This window comes from Arachis hypogaea, chromosome 14 (genome assembly GCF_003086295.3).
Source record: "Arachis hypogaea cultivar Tifrunner chromosome 14, arahy.Tifrunner.gnm2.J5K5, whole genome shotgun sequence".
NCBI lineage: Eukaryota > Viridiplantae > Streptophyta > Magnoliopsida > Fabales > Fabaceae > Arachis > Arachis hypogaea.
Genome location: NC_092049.1, coordinates 95,347,248 through 95,366,970, shown reverse-complemented (window position 1 = coordinate 95,366,970; position 19,723 = coordinate 95,347,248). Strand labels below are relative to the sequence as shown.

Genomic DNA, 19,723 nt, shown 5'->3' with positions numbered 1-19,723 from the left:
TTAAGTTTAATAAAAGATCAATGCACATGTGATAAAAATTAAAGAAAAATTTGGTACATGAGTATGAGAATTATACAAAAGTGAGAATTATGGGTAGCTAGGCATGAATTTAAAAGTATATAGAGTATATGTATATTAGGTGAGAGCTTCAGTTAATTAAAGATTCAATTTATAAAGCTCACTTAGCCATATATATACCTTTACCCTTACCTTAGCCCCATTACAACCTTGAAAAAGACCTCATGATGTTTGCATTGGTATATTAAATATTGTTGATTGGTTAGATGAAGAACAAGGTTTAGAAAGCATGACTAGAGAAGAGTAGAGTGATTGACCCTAGACACCTTAGAGTAAGAGTGATATACACTACCAGTGAGGGTTCAATGCTTGATTCTATGTTTCCTGCTTTCATTAGCTATCTTCTTACAAGTTTACTTGTCCTTTATTGTATAATTTGAATTAGTGAAATCTGATTTATGTTTGTCTTGGAGAACTTATTTATTTTTAACCAAGTAGGTAGAAACATTTTGCATGTAGTTGCATTCATATAGATAGGATTGCATTTCATACATCCTACCATTCCTCTTCATCTTTATAGCTTCTCTTGAGCTTAGCATGAGGACATGCTATTGTTTAAGTGTGGGGAGGTTGATAAACCACTATTTTATGGTTTATCTTGTACTCAATTGAGTGGTTTTTATCAACTCTTTACCCACTTATTCATACTATTTGCATGTTTTACATTTTCCTTCCTGGTTTTGTGCTATGATTGAAAACATGCTTCTTTGATCTTATATTTTCTTATTATTAATCCACTCTTATTACCATTAGATGCCTTGATATGTGTGTTAAGTGTTTTCAGAGATTACAGCGCAGGCTTGGAGGATGGAAAGGAAGCATGCAAAAGTGGAAGGAATACAAGAAGTTGGAGAAATTGCTAAGCTGTCCAGCCTGACCTCTTCGCACTCAAACGACTATAACTTTAGCTACATAGGTCCAAACGACGCGGTTCCAGTTGCGTTGGAAAGCTAATGTCCGGGGCTTCGATTTTATATATAATTTGCCATAGCTGCCCTGACGCCGGGCGATGCGAATGCGTTGATCACGCGGACGCGTGACCTGGCAGGAAAGCAATCCGCGCGGCCACGTGGACGACGCCTCCGCGTCACTTGCCCGCGATCTGAACGTAACAGAAATCGCAGGGAGCAATTTCTGGGCTTCTTTTGACTTAGTTTTCAGCCCAAAAGACACAGATTAGAGGCTATAAAGTGGGAGAATGCATCCATTCAGAGAGAGCTCATATTTTTATTACTTTCCATGATTTAGATTTAGTTTTGAAAGGGAGATTCTCTCGTCTCTCTCTTAGGATTAGGATTTAGAACTTCTCTTAGTTTTTAAGAGTGACTCTCGATCCAGGTTTAATATTTACTTTAATTTATGTTTCTATGCTACTTTTACTTTAATGCTTTTATTCGTATCTACAGATGTTGCCCAGTTGGCTTATGAATTATTCCATGTTACAGACTATTATTTGAATTAATGATTATTTGAGGTATTTCAGTTTATTATTGTTCTCTTTAATTTAAGTTATTATTGCTTCCCATCTAAGGACATTTTTATTCCAACAATTTTACTTTTTCCCTTTTTGGTCTTGGTTAAGAAATCAGTAACTCAACATTATTAAACTCAGCATAATTGATAATCGTTATCTTGCTAATTGAACTGAACTTCAATAATCCCAACTTTTTTCTTAGGAAATAAATAGGATTCGAAGGTCAAACTAATTAGTCCCTTGACTTTCCTTTACTTTAGTAAAGGTTAACTAAGTGGAATTAAGATTCAACTTTCACTATTGTTGAGAGGAATAACTAAGTTGGACTTCTAATTTCTCTTACCTTGCCAAAAGTTGCTTTACAGTATTTATTTATTTTAATTGCCATTTACTCTACTTGTCATTCAAATCACTTGCTTCTCACCTTCTAAACCCCGATTACAACCTTTATAGCCAATAATAAGAACATACTTCCTTGCAGTTCCTTGAGAAGACGACCCGAGGTTTAAATACTCGGTTATCAATTTATAAAGGGGTTTGTTACTTGTGACAACCAAAACGTTTGTACGAAGGGATTTTTTGTTGGTTTAGAGACTATATCTACAACGCGACTATTTTTATGAAATTCTTTACTGGCAAAAATCTTAACGTCATCGGCTCATCATTTTCATTGAGAAAGAAGGGTCGAGCATCCTCAACAGCTCGGACTTTAAAATAAAAATTTTTAAAGTCTCGAAAAGAGTCGTCAAACATGGAAAAAACTTTTCTCCCTTGAGTAGCTCAAAAGGAGATCCAAGAAGCCTTCTTCTTGGCCACCCCCGGCTTGGTCAGCATAAACAAATAAAGGAAAAGAGAAAGGGAAGGACGGACACCTAGTTCTTGACACAACAATTGGAAAATCTTCATAAAAGCCCAAGAGTTCGGATGAAGCTGCAAATGGGCCATATTACAGTTCCATAAGAGTTCGGTCTAAAAAGCAGTAAAGGGAATAGTAATACCTAGCTGGGTAAAGAAATAATCATAGGCATAGAAAAAAGGATGCTTTGCCCGACCTAGGGTAGGAAAACTAACTCTCTCTTTAGGATCAGGCAACACTAGTTCATAGTTTTTCTCATCATCTCTAATACTACAGATCCTATGAAATCTCCTAAGTTTTTCATAATAATCCGGGTTGGCCACAGTAACACACATCAACACTATAGAATCTAACCAGTCAGCCATACCAGGGGACCTTTGTAGACATCTCAATAATATTTCTACGTGAAGGCATAGAACACTACACTTACAGCAAGAAAATAAAGAGTGTCACCACTAAACAACTCAGACAGAATCAAATCCAAGACGAAAAAGTGAAGCAAGCACACAACGAACAAAAGGGCATCCCAGAGTTCACAATGAAACAAGAAGATTATCACTAAAATCCAGGAACGTCCTTTGGAGGCAACAATATAGATACATCAAAAGAAGAACATAGGGAATCAAAACCCTAGTCCTTTCACCAAAAGAAAAAGAAAAAATGCAACAATATTTCCACAAAAATAAAGTAACAAAGATAAAAAGATTTCAAAGAAACAAGTCATGCAACAATCACCAGAAGCCAAACGCAGAGGAGAATAGCAGGCAAAACTAGAATAATACGAAAAGATGTAAAATAGAAGTACCAACCTGTAGAAAGGAGAAGAACAGAAACAACGGGAAACAGGGAAAGCACCAGCGATCCACAAGCACCGCTCGAAAGAAAAAGGGAAGCTTGGGGCAAAAATCGAAAGGGCTAGACGAACGAAAATCTTTGCAGAGAAACAAGAAGCAAGGAAGCAGAGGAAAGAAGGAAGCTGAAAGAGTAAAACCTTTTCTTTGATTTCAAACAAAGTTAAAGAGCGAAAACGAAACGGTAAAGGAATAAAAAACCTAATCAATGGACTTTTAAAGCGCTCGCATGTTCCCAAGGAAGTTAAATGCACTCCGAAAGCACGCCGTAATTAAGAAGCTAAAAACGCTTCGCATTAAAGCAGAAGCAACGCCGAACTCGCACGAGGAGGAGCTACTCAAAACCAACCAAATCAATACTTGAGCATGACTTCCCCAAAGATCAAAGCTTGGAAGCACGACCTCATGGGAAGATCGAAGCTCGAGCAGGGGCACTGTTCATACACCGGTCCGAGCTATAGGGCCGAGTTGGATGAAGACAAAGGAACCGAAATCATGAAAGATTGGCCCATCGCAGACCTCTTCGCAAAGAGCTCGGACAAATGCCTCAGAGGCCCAAGAAGGCCCAAAGCCAAAGGATCACCGCTCACTAGAAGGCGGTTGACCAAAGGATAAAGATCTCCTCCACAAAAAAGATAAGATAAGATAACCAACTTATCTCAAAAGAAGATCATCAAGCATTATTATAAATACACTGGAGCACCTGATAAACCCCAATTTTGTGGTTTATCTTGTGCTTAATTTGGAGATTTTATCACCTTTTCTCACATTTATTCAATGAAATAGCATGGTTTTGCAATTCTCCCTTGATTTGTGCTTGAGTGTGAAGACATACTTTTTAGGCCTTAAAATAGCTAAATTCAATTCACTTTATTTCCATTCAATGTCTTGATGTGTTTGTTGAGTGATTTTAGGTTCATAAGGCAAGTATTGGCTGGAAGAAGTGAGGAGAAAAACATGCAAAGTGGGAGAACTCGCGAAGAAATGAAGGAACTGCAAAGCTGTCAAGCTTGACCTCTTCACACTCAATTGACCATAACTTGAGCTATAGAGGTCCAAATGAGGCAGTTTTAGTTGCGTTGGAAAGCTAACATCCAGGGCTTCAAAATAATATAAATTTTCTATAGTTTCCTGACTTATAGGGGTGCGTAGCTGCACATGACGTGCACGCACTGATGTTGCACGTTGGTCCATTTTGGGCAACTCATTGGGGGCGATTTCTGAAGCATTTTGGGCCCAATCTAACTCATTTCTGATGCTATTGAATCCAAGGATTGAAGGGGGAATGAACCAAGTAGTCATAGTTAAGTTTTCATCATGTTTTAGGGTAGAATTCTAGAGAGAGAGTCTATCTCCTCTCTCTAGATTTAGGATAGAAATTAGGGTAAAGTTAGGTTAATCACTCTCAAATTTCTCTTTGAATTCTTGTTTTGATTTCAATTCTCTTTATATTTTAGTGTTCTATTGTCTTAATATTCTTAGTTTCTCTTGTTAATTTCTTGTTTTGCTCTCTTTTATGTTTATGAACAATTGTTGGATCTTAATTTTCTTTAATGCAATTTTATGTTTCTATGTCTCTTTTATGTTGATCTTGATTGTTATTATTGATTTCTTGCCTATGTTAGTTGTGGGTTTCTCTAATTCTTGCATTTTGTGATGTTTACCTTTCTTGCACAGTAGGTGTTTGATAAAATATTTCCATTAGTTTTTGAGTAGTTTTCTTGACTCTTGGCCTAGGCTAAGGGAATTGAGTGACCTTGCACTACAAGAAAAAAGATTTTTAGCGACAAATTTTTAGCGGCAATAATGTTATTGCCACAATTTCTCTTTTTAAAACTATTATTTAGTGGCAATTATATATTTACCATTAATATTATAAATTATAATGGCCATTTCAGCTATTGCCACTAAAAGAAAGCTAAAATTTAAAAAATAACAAAAAAATAAAAGGACCCTAAACTGTGAAACTCAAAAACATGACTCTGTGCCTCGCCACTCTCCTCACACAAAACCACTCTCAGTGCCTTATTCTCAATGAGAAGTGAGAACCGCACACCAATCTTTTCCTTCTTCTGCTTCTCGATTTCGCTCTCGCTCTCGCTCTCGCACTCGCTCTCACTCTCCATCATTCCAGGTTCTTCATCGCTCAAATCTCTTTCCAGTTTTCATCTCAATCTTAATCCCACTCTAAATCCTTTTTCTCAGACAAGGTTGTGCTGATTTTGATTGAACTCAATCGCGCTCTAGTAATCAGGTATGAGTTCATTCTCTCTCAATTCTGATTTTTGTGCTCCCAAATTGTGTTCTATTGCATCCTTTTCCTATATTTCTTATCAATTTTTAGTTTTATCTGAGTTAATTTTTCTCCCATATTAGATTCCGCTTTCTTAGTTCCGATTCCTATCGCATGCACGTATTGCAGGTTGAACTCGTAATTCATTGATTTAGAATCAAAGTTTCGAGTGTTTTCTTCGCCCAATGATGGTATCGGTTTCAGATATTGGTAATTTAATTTTTTTTGGCGATATCATTTTTTCCTTCGATATTTCAAACTTCTTTGAAATTCATCACAGTCCTGGTATCCACCCTGTAATTTCCTCCACCCAGCAGGTCTCACAATAGTCACCGTCGCTCTGGATCTGGTTCCCATAACAAAACACGGGTTTCTGATAATGAAAGTTCTGATAGCAATAATGGCTTGACCACAGGGGCTATTATAGGCATTATTATAGGTTCAATATTGGTGGCTGTTATTTTGATACTTGCTCTTTTCTTCTGTGTCCGAAAGCAAAAAGGGAAGGAAAAGGTTACAAAAACTTCTAGTGGGAGCCTTCCTCATGGAACTACTAATGGTGAATTCTTTTTTATACCTCTTTGTTTCCAAATACATTTTCTAATCATGTAATATTCTTTCTTTGTTGAACCTAATCTAATAAAGTATGCTTAAATCTGGCCCAATCTTTGTTCAATATTAATATTTAGAGGCAATGAAGTCGCAGCTATATAGTAGAAGTGATTAGAAGGTGAGCATGAGGGAATCATTTCAAGGGAAATCATTTCTTTAATTTTAACAAAAAAAAATTACTAAATCTGAAATCGATCAACCTATCAAAATTAGGATATATTATTCCTAAATTCAGTAAATAGTTTACTCAAAGAAATTTCACAATGTCAAAAAACTCAAATAAGTATTCTTATTAGTTATTTTGCAATAATCAATCTATTTCAAATAAGTCTTTTTTCCCCTTGAGTTGCAGAGGAAGGGAGCTGGTTCCACATCAGAAAAACCTCGTTGATTTTGTATTCAACCAACCTCAAAATCACCTCAAGGTATGTTTATTTCTCCAATCTTCACATACACCGAGCATGATTGTTAAATAATATTTTTATACGTGTTGAATTAGTTATTTGTATCATGTACCAAATAAGAATAAGCTTAATAATTAATATTTTTTTATTTAACTATTATTATTCTTAAATGGACTTATTAGAGAAAACTATAAAGCTTTTGCTAACGACGGTCTTTTTGCTAACAAAATTAAAAGTGGAAGGATTTTAAAATAAATAAATAAATAAATGTACCTATCCTTAAAAGTTTTAAATATATATATTTTTTCATTATTTTACTTTTAATATTTGTTTGCAAAATCCTAATAAAGTACTATGGACATCAGTTAATATTTGAACATAAAAGTTTGCATTTGGAATAAATATTATGGTCTTACCTATTCATTTTATTGGAAGCCTTAACCAATGTCTTTTGAAATTTGTTTGATTAGTATAATTATCTCAAGATATACTAAGACATAAAGAGTAGATGCTGAAAATAGAAAATATAAACAAATCTAGGTGATTAATTCTTATATTGACTACTTATCCTCTACTATTGATTTTAAACATAGATTTTCAGACAAGATATACTATGATGAGTTCAATATATTTGTATTGCAGATTACATATATTATGTGTGATGTTGGTAAGTTTTGTGGTGTGGAGTCAGTTTGTTTGTTTGTATGGTGGAACCTCCAAAGGGCCACAAATCTCATCACTGAAATCTGGCATCGTAAGTTATATAGCTTTTCCTTTCCTTTGTTCCCCCCCACCCCTCTTCGGTTTAATAACTTCAAAGAAATGAATCTTTTAACAATGCTTATCTCTTTTATCCAGGACATTGTCATTGGAACTCCTGGTTGTATACAGGATTTGATTGAAATGGGTGTCTGCAGCCTAAAAGATGTATCTTTTGTGGTAAGTAGTAAAGTTTCTAGCAAACTGCTGTTCATCCGTTCTCACCCATAATGCATTTTTCTAGATGAAATTGAAAACAAGTTGTCAAACAATCATGTATTTTCGTGGTGGTCTAACTAGTGAGTAGCGGGCACCTTAATGTGAATTACTTCATTGTACATATACTAAATGCTATTGTTGGAGTTCCCCGAAGTTGAATGTAGACATAATTTGTGTATCATCTAATTCTTGTTGGCTCTGCTTTACATAACCCCCATTTCTAGTGTGACAACTATCATTTCACTTTTCTTTTGTATTTGTGTATTTCTATAATGCTTCTATTCTTATGTTAAGTAGATGCTTATATTATTGTTTGTTTGTCTAAGGTGCTTGATGAAGCAGATCGGATGCTTGACATGAGTTTCGAACAAGTAGTCCGCTCTATGCTTGATCGGATGCACTAGATCTAGAGTTTCAAAATTTGCTTCAACGAGTTGTGTAATTGTATTTTATTACCACAATTTGTTCCTGGCTTATTTATTTTATTGAAAGAATTCTAATAATTTGCAGTTTGCCAAATGGTGATGTTTAGCGCTACTTGGCCCTTACTAGTTCATCAGTTAGCACAGGAGTTTATGGATCTCAACCCTATAAAAGTCTGTATCTAGATTTTAGAAGTGGCTTTCAACTAGTTTTTTATTTAGTTGTTGTGGAAACTGATTTTTGAACTTGTGACAGGTTGTTGTAGGTTCAGAAGACTTAGATGCGAATCATGATGTCATGCAGATAGTTGAGGTCTATATTGACCAAATCTAGTCTACATGTGTTTATTTTAAATGCCTTTGTTGACTAATGGAAAAATCTTGTTGCATTCATAGGTCTTGGATGACCGTGCGCATGATAAGCGACTAGTTGCTTTACTGGAAAAATACCACAAATCTCAGAGGTCTCTCTCCATGATAATTAATCCTTAAAACTAGAGATATCTTCCCAGGAAGCAATGAATAGTTAATAGATTGGATCAAGTTGTTGGTATCCTTAATTCCTAACATTTTCCAGTGTTCATTTGGTTTTCAATGAACATATACATGTATTTTTGTAGCCTAAAAAGGACGAGTTATCATGAAGCATATTGATAGTTGATATCTTCAGACTTAACTATTTTGTTCTACATGTTGATAAGAGTGTGTATCTTTTATCAGGAATCGAGTATTGATCTTTGTTTTGTACAAAATAGAAACCACACGAGTTGAAAGGATGCTTCAACAAGGGTATGCTCTGTGTGTGTACACATGTAGTGTTTGTTGCTGACATTAGCTACTTGTGACATGATAAATTCTTTTCAGAGGTTGGAAGGTTGTGTCCATACAGGGAGACAAAGCACAACATGATCGTACAAAGGCACTTTCATTATTCAAGAATGGGAGCTGCCCCTTAATGGTATGCTGCTTCAAACTGCGATTATGATTATGAATTGGTAATACCAGCAAGATCAGGGCTATTGCTTATGTCTTTGAGGATATTGCCAAAGACCTCTTGAGCAAAGTCATGAATGTGAGTCCTTGGGATTATTAGAAGGTTGAGCCAAGGGTGTGGAACTTCTCATAATCCCTTTGATCTTAATTGTTTCTCAGAAACATGTACTCTATCTAGGAATTGCACGTAAGAAACTTCTGATTGGAAGAGACAAGTAATGAAGAATCAATTCCAAATTTCAAACAATATTTTCACCTTGACTATCCTAATTTTAGTTATTTGTCTTTTTTAAGATGAATCCTTCAATTCATTCACATAGATTATTATAATATCTTAGCAGCCTTGACTCTAATATGCACAAAGATTACAAAATAAATGAAGTTTTTTTATTTGATTTGATATTTCTTTATTTTGTTACAGGGGCTAGTAAGTTGTTCAAGAAGAATGGGATGATAGCACTGTGAGTAGCTGTGAGTTGCGGTTCGAACAAAGTGCCACTTCATTTTGATAACTATTCAGTAAATTCAAGAGAAGAAAATTGTAGCATCAAATAAGCAAGAGCAAAGACCAACTTTAAAGCTAGGAGAACCGTGTCATTGGTGTCAAGGCAAAAATAGTGCCAAGTTATCAATTTTTTGAAGAGCAGCCAAAGGTTTATGGTTTTGAATTTTTTAGTATATTTATGATTCATGATTTTTCTTCCTCATTTACTTTTAAACTCTTAGATGATTAGATCAATTGTGAAAACAAAAAACTAGGCTACTTTTAAAGTTACAACTTTAGATCATTGCTAACATACACTTGTATTGCTACATTGATGTAACATAGTTATAGGCTAGTAGTATTTTTTGTTGTTTAGATTTGTATGATTTATTTCTTTTCAAGAGAAATTTGTGTATCAATATTTTAAATTTAATAAAATATTTTGTTTTGTAGTAATTAATTTCAATATATTTATATTATGCACAATAATAATAATTATTGGCAAAAATAATTTTAAAATTCTAGAAAAAAGATAGTTCATTGCTTCTAAGAAAATGAATATAATATGACTAAAAAATTATTAAGGTTTTAGTGGCAATAGTAATGGCAACTAAAGGTGAATAATATTATAATATTTTTAGTGGCCATATAAATTGCCGGTAAAATGGGTTTTGGCGGCAATAGTAATAGACACTAAAAGTGAATAATATTGCAATCTTAGAATTACTTTTGGTGGCCATATAAATTGCCAAGAAAATGGCCACTAAAAGTTATATACTTTTTGCGGCCATTAAAAAGATCTTTACCGGCAAATGTTATAATTGCCGCTAAAACCTTTTAATGGAAAAGCATAAGACGGCTAATGTTTAATTGCCGGTAAATGTATTAGCGACTATTTTTATTGCCACTAAAAGCAAAATAAATGGCCGCTAAAAGTAATTTTTTTAGTAGTGTTGAGTCATTGGGTCTCAATGAATTGGTGATTTGAGAACCCTTCGTGATCAATTTGATATCCATTGACACTAACCCACTACTAATCTAATTAGTAGATAGGTTGGGACTTATGGGTTGATGTGATCAAGCCTATTTGACGTACTTCAAGCTTAGGAGTAGATATTACGTACTTAAAGCTTTTGGAGGTAGACTTAATAAGTTGGCCCCTCATAATTATCAATGTATGGTTTGTAGACAAGGATGGTGATCTCAATTTCCCATGTCTTAGCCAAGAGTTCTTTTCCTTATTTTATTAGTTCTTGTTGTTTACTTGCTTGCTTTTAAATTTCTTTGCCAATTATAAAATCAAACCCCTTGTTCTTCATAGCCAATAATAAACACTTCATTGCAATTCCTTTTGAGATGACCTGGAGTTTAAATACTTCGGTTATTTTTCATTGGGGTTTGTACATGTGATAAAACCAAATTTTTTATTGGGAGGATTGTTTTGTTGGTTTGGAGCTATGCTTACAACGAAGTTCTTATTTCTATGAGAGAAATTCTAGACCATGACAACAATTCACTCATCAGCACCCAAGTATAACTCGTACTCCAATTCTGCAGAAAACCTGTCTAAAGCCCGTACTGACTTAAGCATCAGAGTCTCTTGCAGGTACCACCCCCTCCGGTGATCGAGGACTAGTAGCATCTCAAGCTCCAACAAGTCGGGCACGACAGCCTTGGCCAAACCAGAAGATCTCATCCGAGATCGACCTCCCTGTTTCAGGTAATCCTCGAAACACTAACTAATCACCTCAATGATTGGGTTGAATCCTCTCCCATGGGACATGAAATAGAGGTCAAAGAGGAATGTGCACAACCTCCAAGTCCCTTGGCAAGCAATGAGGAAGAGATTAGATTGGAAGAAAGTTTTCAAGAGGTGGAAGTAAATCAAGAGCACAAGGGAGTCGAGCTTGCAAGACCATTAAAAACACCTTTCCCCAAGACATCACCATCATTCTTTCATTCAAGTGGGTAAATCTCTTATCCCTAAGCTTTACTTTCCTGCTTGAATATTATTTTCTTGAGGCAGATGGGCAACTTAGAGCTCTGGTGCACGAAATTGTGATTCACACTTTTCATATCTCCGCACAACTAACCAGCAAGTGCACTGGGTCGTCCAAGTAATAAACCTTACGTGAGTAAGGGCCGATCCCACGGAGATTGTCAGCTTGAAGCAAGCTATGGTCATCTTGTAAATCTCAGTCAGGCGGATTCAAATGGTTATGGGGTTTTGACAATCAAAAGATAAATAAAACATAAAATAAAATAAAAGTTACTTATGTAATTCATTGGTGGGAATTTCAAATAAGCGTCTGGAGATGCTTTGTTGCTTCTGAACCTCTGCTTTCCTATTGCCTTCTTCCAACCATGCGTTATTTCCTTCCATGGCAAGCTGTAAGATCCTCTCAGTGAAAATGGTCCTCTACAGTTTCTGCACGGCTAATCAACTGTCGGATTTCTCGTCTCGGATGAAAAATACCAGGCACAGCTACCACATGGCTAATCATCTGTCGGTTCCCGCTAGCATCGGAATAGAATCCATTGATCCTTTTGAACACTGTCACTGCGCCCAACATTCGCAGGTTTGAAGCTCGTCACAGTCATCCCTTCCCGGATCCTACTCGGAATACTACAGACAAGGTTTAGACTTTCTGGATCCCAGGAATGCTGTCAATGTTTCTAGCCTATACCATGAAGATAGTAATCTCACGGACTCGGTCCGTGTATTAGATATCCAAGAGAATATACTCCAGCTGTCGTCCAATGACTACGTTGAACATCATGTAGACCGCTTTGTGGTTGTCAGGCACGCGGATCTTGGCTAAGTGAGTAACGAAGATTGGGTAATTGTCACGGGTCACCCCTTCATTCTGACTTAACTGAATTAAGTACAAGAGTATATCTTGGAGAAGAAGTAGGCATGAATTGAATAGAAAACAGTAGTAATTGCATTAATTCATGAAGAACAGCAGAGCCCCACACCTTAATCTATGGGGTGTAGAAACTCCACCGTAGAAAATACATAAGTGAAAAAGGTCTAGGCATGGCCGTGAGGCCAACCCCCAAAATGTAAACAATGGTCTCAGCTCCCAAGTACGAAAACTGGATCCAAAAAGTCCCTAATAGGATAGTAAAAAGTGCTATTTATACTAAATTAGTTACTAGGGATTACAGAAAATGAGTAACTAAGTGCAAATAGTGCAGAAATCCACTTCTGGGGCCCACTTGGTGTGTGCTTGGGCTGAGCATTGAAGCTTTTTTGTGTATAGGCTGTTCCTGGAGTTAAACACCAGCTTGGGTGCCAGTTTGGGCGTTTAACTCCAATTCTGAGGCCAGTTTGGGCGTTTTACGCCAGAAAGTTTTAGGATGACCTTGAACGCCAGTTTGGGCCATCAAATCTCAGGCAAAGTATGGACTATTATATATTTCTGGAAAGACCAGGATGTCTACTTTCCAACTCCATTGAGAGCGCGCCAATTAGGCTTTTGTTGCTCTAGAAAATCCACTTCAAGTGGAGAAGGGTCAGAATCCAACAGCATCTGGAGTCCTTTTTCAGCCTCTGAATCAGATTTTTGCTCAGGTCCCTCAATTTCAGCCAGAAAATATCTAAAATCACAGAAAAACACACAAACTCATAGTAAAGTCTAGAAATATGATTTTTGAATAAAAACTAATAAAAATATAATAAAAAGTAACTAAAACATACTAAAATCTATGTAAAAACAATGCCAAAAAGGGTATAAATTATCCGCTCATCACAACACCAAACTTAAATTGTTCCTTGTCCCCAAGCAACTAGAAATAATATAGGATAAAAAGAAGAGAAAATACAATAAATTCCAAACTTATTAACGAACTTAGTTCCAATTAGATGAGTGGGGCTTGTAGCCTTTTTTCTTCTGCACAGTTTTGACATTCATTCAGAAAACAAAAAGTATTGCCACCACATCAAAATAATTAAACTAATTTCAAGATAGAATTCGAAATCATGTACCTCTTGTTCTTTTGCAATTAAAATATTTTTCATTTAAGAAAGGTGATGGATTCATAGGACATTCATAGCTTTAAGACATAGACATTAGACACTACTGATCATGTAATAAAGCAAAAACATAGACAAAACATAAAGCATAATTTTCGAAAAACAGAAAAAATAAGAACAAGGAAATTAAAGAACGGGTCCACCTTAGTGATGGCGGCTAGTTCTTCCTCTTGAAGATCTTATAGAGTGCTTGAGCTCCTCTATGTCTCTTCCTTGCCTTTGTTGCTCCTCCCTCATGGCTCTTTGGTCCTCTCTGATTTTATTGAGGATAATAGAGTGCTCTTGGTGCTCCATCCTTAGTTGCCCCATGTTGGAACTCAATTCTCCTAGGAGGTGTTGATTTGCTCCCAATAGTTTTGTGGAGGAAAGTACATCCCTTGAGGTATCTCATGGATTTCTTGATGAGGAATTTCCTCATGCTCTTGTTGAGGTCCATGAGTGGGCTCTCTTGTTTGCTCCATCCTCTTTTTAGTGATGGGCTTTTGAGATGAATCTCTCCATCTCCTATGACTCGGAGGTGAAAGCAATTGCCTTCCCTTTCCTCTTTCTAGAGGTTTCTCCAGCCTTAGGTGCCATTAGTGGTTATGGAAAACAAAAAGCAGAGCTTTTTCCACACCAAATATAAAAGGTTTGCTTGTCCTCGAGCAAAAGAAGAAAGACAGGAGTAGAAGGAGAAGAAATGGAGGAGATAGAGGGTAGTAGTGGTTTCGGCCAAGAGGGTAGTAGTGTGTATGATGTATGAAATTGAATGTAGTGAAGAGGTGTATTTATAGGGTAGGAGAGAGAGGGAATTTGGTCATGAAGGGGTGGGTTTGGGAGGAAAATGGTTTGAATTTGAATTGTGAGGTAGGTGGGGTAGGTGGGGATCCTGTGGGTTCACAGATCCTGAGGTGTCAAGGAATTCTGCTCCCTGCACCATTTTGGCATTCAAACGCCCTCTGTGTGCCAATTCTGGCATTAAACGCCAGCTCTGCTACCTTTCCTGGCGTTAAACGCCAGTCTACTGCCCCTTTTCTGGCGTTTAATGCCAGCCAGACACCCTTTTCTGGCGTTAAACGCCAGTCTGCCTGCCATTTCTTGCATTTAACGCCAGCCAGATGCCAGACATGAGCTCATGAATGGCAACAGTAAGTTCAGTGTAATCTCTATGGTCTCTATATGAGCCTCGGATTCCTTTGGTTCCTTAATGGGGAACTCTTTAGTGGCCAGTGGACGTCCATTGAGGTCTTCTTCAGTGGAAATCACTACCTTTCCCTCCTCTACATGTTCGGCCATGTTGGACATGTTTATTACCTTGCACTCTCTTTTTGGATTCTCTTCTGTATTGCTTGGGAGAGTACTAGGAGGGATTTCAGTAACTCTTTTACTTAGTTGAACCACTTGTGCCTCCAAATTTCTAATGGAGGACCTTGTTTCAGTCATGAAACTGTGAGTGGTCTTACTTAGATCAGAGATTATGGTTGCTAAGTCAGAGAGGCTTTGCTTAGAATTCTCTGTATGTTGCTCAGAAGATGATGGAAAAGGCTTGCTATTGCCAAACCTATTTCTCCCACCATTATTATTGAAGCCTTGATTAGGCTTCTGCTGATCCTTCCATGAGAATTTAGGATGATTCCTCCATGAACGATTATAGGTGTTTCCATAGGATTCTCCCATGTAATTCACCTCTTCTATTGCAGGATTCTCAAGGTCATAAGCTTCTTCTTCAGAGGAAGCTTCTTTAGTACAGCCGGATGCAGCTTGCATTCCAGTCAGATTCTGAGAAATTATATTGACTTGCTGAGTCAATATTTTATTCTGAGCCAATATTGCATTCAATGTATCAATCTCAAGAACTCTTTTCTTCCGAGTTGTCCCATTATTCACAGGATTTCTTTCAGAAGTGTACATGAACTGGTTATTTGCAACCATTTCAATGAGTTCCTGGGCTTCTACAGGCATTTTCTTCAGATGAAGAGATCCACCAGCAGAGTGATCCAATGACATCTTGAACAATTCAGACAGACCATCATAGAATATACATAGGATGCTCTATTCTGAAAGCATGTCAGAAGGACACCTTCTGATCAATTGCTTGTATCTTTCCCAAGCTTCATAGAGGGATTCACCTTCCTTCTATTTGAAGGTTTGGACTTCGACTCTAAGCTTGCTCAACTTTTGAGGTGGAAAAAACTTGGCCAAGAAAGCATTGACTAGCTTTTTCCAAGAGTTCAGGCTTTCTTTAGGCTATGAGTCCAACCATGTCCTAGCTCTATCTCTTACAGCAAAGGGGAAAAGCATAAGTCTGTAGACCTCAGGATTAACCCCATTGGTCTTGACAGTGTCACAGATTTGCAAGAATTCAGCTAAAAACTGATGAGGATCTTCCAATAGAAGTCCATGAAACTTGCAATTCTGCTGCATTAGAGAAACTAATTGAGGCTTAAGCTCAAAGTTGTTTGCTCTAATTGTAAGAATTAAGATGCTTCTTCCTTAGAAGTCAGAAGTGGGTGCAGTAAAGTCACCAAGCATCTTCCTTGCATCTCCACCATTGTTGTTATTTTCGGCTGCCATCTCTACTTCTTTTTCGAAAATTTCTGTTAGGTCCTCTCCAGAGTGTTGTGCTTTAGCTTCTCTTAGCTTCCTCTTCAAAGTCTTTTCAGGTTCATGATCAGCTTCAACAAGAATGATCTTATCCTTGTTCCTACTCATATGAAAAAGAAGAGAACAGAAAAGAATAGGAATCATCTATGTCACAGTATAGAGATTCCTTTTTGTGAGTAGAAGAATAGAAGAATAGAATGAAGAAGGGAGAAGAAGAAGAATTCAAACATAGAGAGAGGGAGAGGGTTCGAATTATAAGAAGAAGAGAAGTGTTAGTAAATAAACAAAATAAATAGAAGGAGATGAGAGAGATGGAGTATTTGAATATTAGTTAAAATAAAAGAAAAATATTTTTGTTTTTATTTTAATTATTAGTTAGAATTTGAAATTTAAGAAGGAAAATAAAATAAAATTGAAATTTAGTTAATTAAAAAGAATTTTGAAAAAGAGGTTAGTTATTTTCAAAAATTGGAGAGAGAAAAGTAGTTAGGTGGTTTTGAAAAAGATAAGAAATAGTCAAACAAACAAAAAGTCAAGTAGTTTATTGAAAAAGATTTGAAAATCAATTTTGAAAAGATAAGAAGTTAGAAAAAGATTTTTAAATTAAATTTTGAAAAAGATATGATTGAAATTTATTTTGAAAAAGATTTGAAAAGGAAATTAAAAAGATTTGATTTTTGAAATTAAAGTTGATTACTTGACTAACAAGAAACTAAAAGATATGATTCTAGAATTTAAAGATTGATCATTTCTTAATAAGCAAGTAACAACTTGAAATTTTTGAATCAAAACATTAATTGTTAGTGATAAATTCGAAAATATGAAGTAGAAATAAGAAAAATATTTTGAAAATCAATTTTAAAGTTTTTGAAAATATTAAGAAAAAAATGAAAAAGATTTGATTTTTGAAAAAGATTTTGAAAAGATAGAATTTTTAAATTGAAATTTTGACTTGACTAACAAGAAACAACTAAATTTTAAAAATCTTTGACAAAGTCAACTCAAAATTTCGAAAATTAAGAGCAAAATAAGGGAAAGATATTATTTTTTGATTTTTTTTAATTAATGAAGAAAGAGAAAAAACAAACAAATGAAACAAAACATAAAAATTTAAGATCAAAACAACCAATGCATGCAAGAACACTTTGAATGTCAAGATGAACACCAAGAACACTTTGAAGATCATGATGAACATCAAGAACACATTTTTGAAAATTTTTAAGAAAAGAAATACATGCAAGACACCAAACTTAGAAATTTTTAAACTATAGACACTAATAATTCAAGAATGCATACGAAAAACAACAAAAGACACAAAACAAGAAAATCACAAGATTAAACAAAGAGAATCATCAAGAACAACTTGAAGATCAATGAAGAACACATGATGAATTTTCGAAAATTTAAGTAAAATTAAAACATGCAATTGACACCAAACTTAAAATTTGACACAAGACTCAAACAAGAAACACAAAATTTTTGGTTTTTATGATTTATTAATTTTTTTTTGTATTTTTCCAAAATTATTTTGGAAAAAGAAAATAAAGGGATACAAAATTTTTAATAAGAATCCCAGGAATCATGCAATGTTAGTCTAAAGCTTCGGTCCAAAAGAATTAGACATGTCCAATGGCTAGCCAAGCTTTAAGTGAAAGCTTCGGTCCAAAAGATTAGACATGGCCAAATAGCCAGCCAAGCTTTAGCATAAAACATACAAGCATGTCAATGAGAAGTGGAAGCCTCAGTCCAAAAGATTAGACATGGCTTAACAGCTAGCCAGGCTTCACATATCTCATGAAACTCTAGAATTCATTCTTAAAAATTCTGAAGAACACCAATTTTTTTTTTTCGAAAATAAAAAATAAAGAAACTTAAACATAAAATAAAATTACCTAATCCAAGCAACAAGATGAACCGTCAGTTGTCCAAACTCGAACAATCCCCGGCAACGGTGCCAAAAACTTGGTGCACGAAATTGTGATTCACAATTTTCACATCTCCGCACAACTAACCAGCAAGTGCACTGGGTCGCCCAAGTAATAAACCTTACGTGAGTAAGGGTCGATCCCATAGAGATTGTCGGTTTGAAGCAAGCTATGGTCATCTTGTAAATCTCAGTCAGGAGGATTCAAATGGTTTTGGGGTTTTGAGAATTAAAAGATAAATAAAACATAAAATAAAATAAAAGTTACTTATGTAATTCATTGGTGGGAATTTCAAATAAGCGTCTGGAGATGCTATGTTGCTTCTAAACCTCTGCTTTCCTATTGCCTTCTTCCAACCATGCATTACTTCCTTCCATGGCAAGCTGTAAGATCCTCTCAGTAAAAATGGTCCTCTACGGTTTCTGCACGGCTAATCAACGGTCAGATTTCTCGTCTCGGATGAAAAATACCAAGCACAGCTACCGCATGGCTAATCATCTGTCGGTTCCCGCTAGCTTCAGAATAGAATCCATTGATCCTTTTGCACACTGTCACTGCGCCCAACATTCGCAGGTTTGAAGCTCGTCACAGTCATCCCTTCCTGGATCCTACTCGGAATACCACAAACATTGTTTAGACTTTCCGGATCCCAGGAATGCTGTCAATGTTTCTAGCCTATACCACGAAGATACTAATCTCACGGACTTGGTCTGTGTATTAGATATCCAAGAGAATATACTCCAGCTGTCGTCCAATGACTACGTTGAACATCATGTAGACCGCTTTGTGGTTGTCAGGCACGCGGATCTTGGCTAAGTGAGTAACGAAGATTGGGTGATCGTCATGGGTCACCCCTTCATTCTGACTTAACTGAATTAAGTACGAGAGTATATCTTGGAGAAGAAGTAGGAATGAATTGAATAGAAAACAGTAGTAATTGCATTAATTCATGAAGAACAGCAGAGCTCCACACCTTAATCTATGGGATGTAGAAACTCCACCGTAGAAAATACATAAGTGAAAAAGGTCTAAGCATGGGCGTGAGGCCAGCCCCCAAAACGTGAACAATGGTCTCAGCTCCCAAGTATGAAAACTGGATCCAAAAAGTCCCTAATACAATAGTAAAAAGTGCTATTTATACTAAACTAGTTACTAGGGATTATAGAAAATGAGTAACTAAGTGCAAATAGTGCAGAAATCCACTTCTGGGGCCCACTTGGTGTGTGCTTGGGCTGAGCATTGAAGCTTTTTCGTGCATAGGCTGTTCCTGGAGTTAAACGCCAGCTTGGGTGCCAGTCTGGCCGTTTAACTGCAATTCTGGTGCCAGTTTGGGCGTTTTACTCCAGAAAGTTTTAGGCTGACTTTGAACGCCAGTTTGGGACATCAAATATCAGGAAAAGTATGAACTATTATATATTTCTGGAAAGCCCAGGATGTCTACTTTGCAACACAATTGAGAGCGCGCCAATTGAGTGTTTGTAGCTCCAGAAAATCCACTTCGAGTGCAGGAGGGTCAGAATCCAACAACATCTGCAGTCCATTTTTAACCTCTGAATCAGATTTTTGCTCAGGTTCCTGAATTTCAGCCAGAAAATACCTGAAATCACAGAAAAACACAAAAACTCATAGTAAAGTCCAGAAATGTGATTTTTTAATAAAAACTAATAAAAATATAATAAAAAGTAACTAAAACATACTAAAAACTATGTAAAAACAATGCCAAAAAGGGTA

The 19,723-nt window shown here is 36.1% G+C and overlaps 1 protein-coding gene and 1 non-coding gene across 16 annotated transcripts; both read left to right on the top strand.

Annotated features, from left to right (window-relative positions):
• The first annotated feature begins 5,208 nt into the window (after positions 1–5,208).
• Positions 5,209–9,901, top strand: LOC112743527 (DEAD-box ATP-dependent RNA helicase 5). Of its 15 annotated transcripts, none has more exons than XM_072214319.1 (14): positions 5,230–5,393; positions 5,465–5,513; positions 5,682–5,762; positions 6,048–6,111; positions 6,517–6,589; positions 7,211–7,322; positions 7,427–7,507; positions 7,873–7,979; positions 8,057–8,142; positions 8,225–8,281; positions 8,365–8,432; positions 8,689–8,757; positions 8,833–8,926; positions 9,383–9,901. In XM_072214319.1, the coding sequence occupies exons 9-14, from the start codon at positions 8,065–8,067 to the stop codon at positions 9,413–9,415; spliced, it is 399 nt and encodes a 132-aa protein (XP_072070420.1). In that variant the 5' UTR covers positions 5,230–5,393; positions 5,465–5,513; positions 5,682–5,762; positions 6,048–6,111; positions 6,517–6,589; positions 7,211–7,322; positions 7,427–7,507; positions 7,873–7,979; positions 8,057–8,064; the 3' UTR covers positions 9,416–9,901. The 15 variants fall into 15 exon arrangements, with proteins under 15 accessions (XP_072070411.1, XP_072070414.1, XP_072070418.1 ...); XM_072214312.1 differs by having other exon boundaries at positions 5,870–6,111; XM_072214314.1 differs by having other exon boundaries at positions 5,867–6,111.
• A 5,623-nt stretch (positions 9,902–15,524) lies between these two features.
• On the top strand, positions 15,525–15,632 carry LOC112746078 (small nucleolar RNA R71). Its single transcript, XR_003173978.1, has one exon. It is a non-coding gene; the product is annotated as a small nucleolar RNA R71 (small nucleolar RNA).
• The last annotated feature ends 4,091 nt before the right edge of the window (positions 15,633–19,723 follow it).

Bases quoted from the DNA above. Each gene is read 5' to 3' on its own strand.
- LOC112743527 (XM_072214317.1), top strand. From the start codon at position 8,065: ATGGTGATGTTTAGCGCTACTTGGCCCTTACTAGTTCATCAGTTAGCA. The intron at 8,282-8,364 runs GTCTATATTGAC...TTGCATTCATAG, and splicing joins ATGTCATGCAGATAGTTGAG to GTCTTGGATGACCGTGCGCA. The intron at 8,927-9,382 runs GTATGCTGCTTC...ATTTTGTTACAG, and splicing joins ATGGGAGCTGCCCCTTAATG to GGGCTAGTAAGTTGTTCAAG.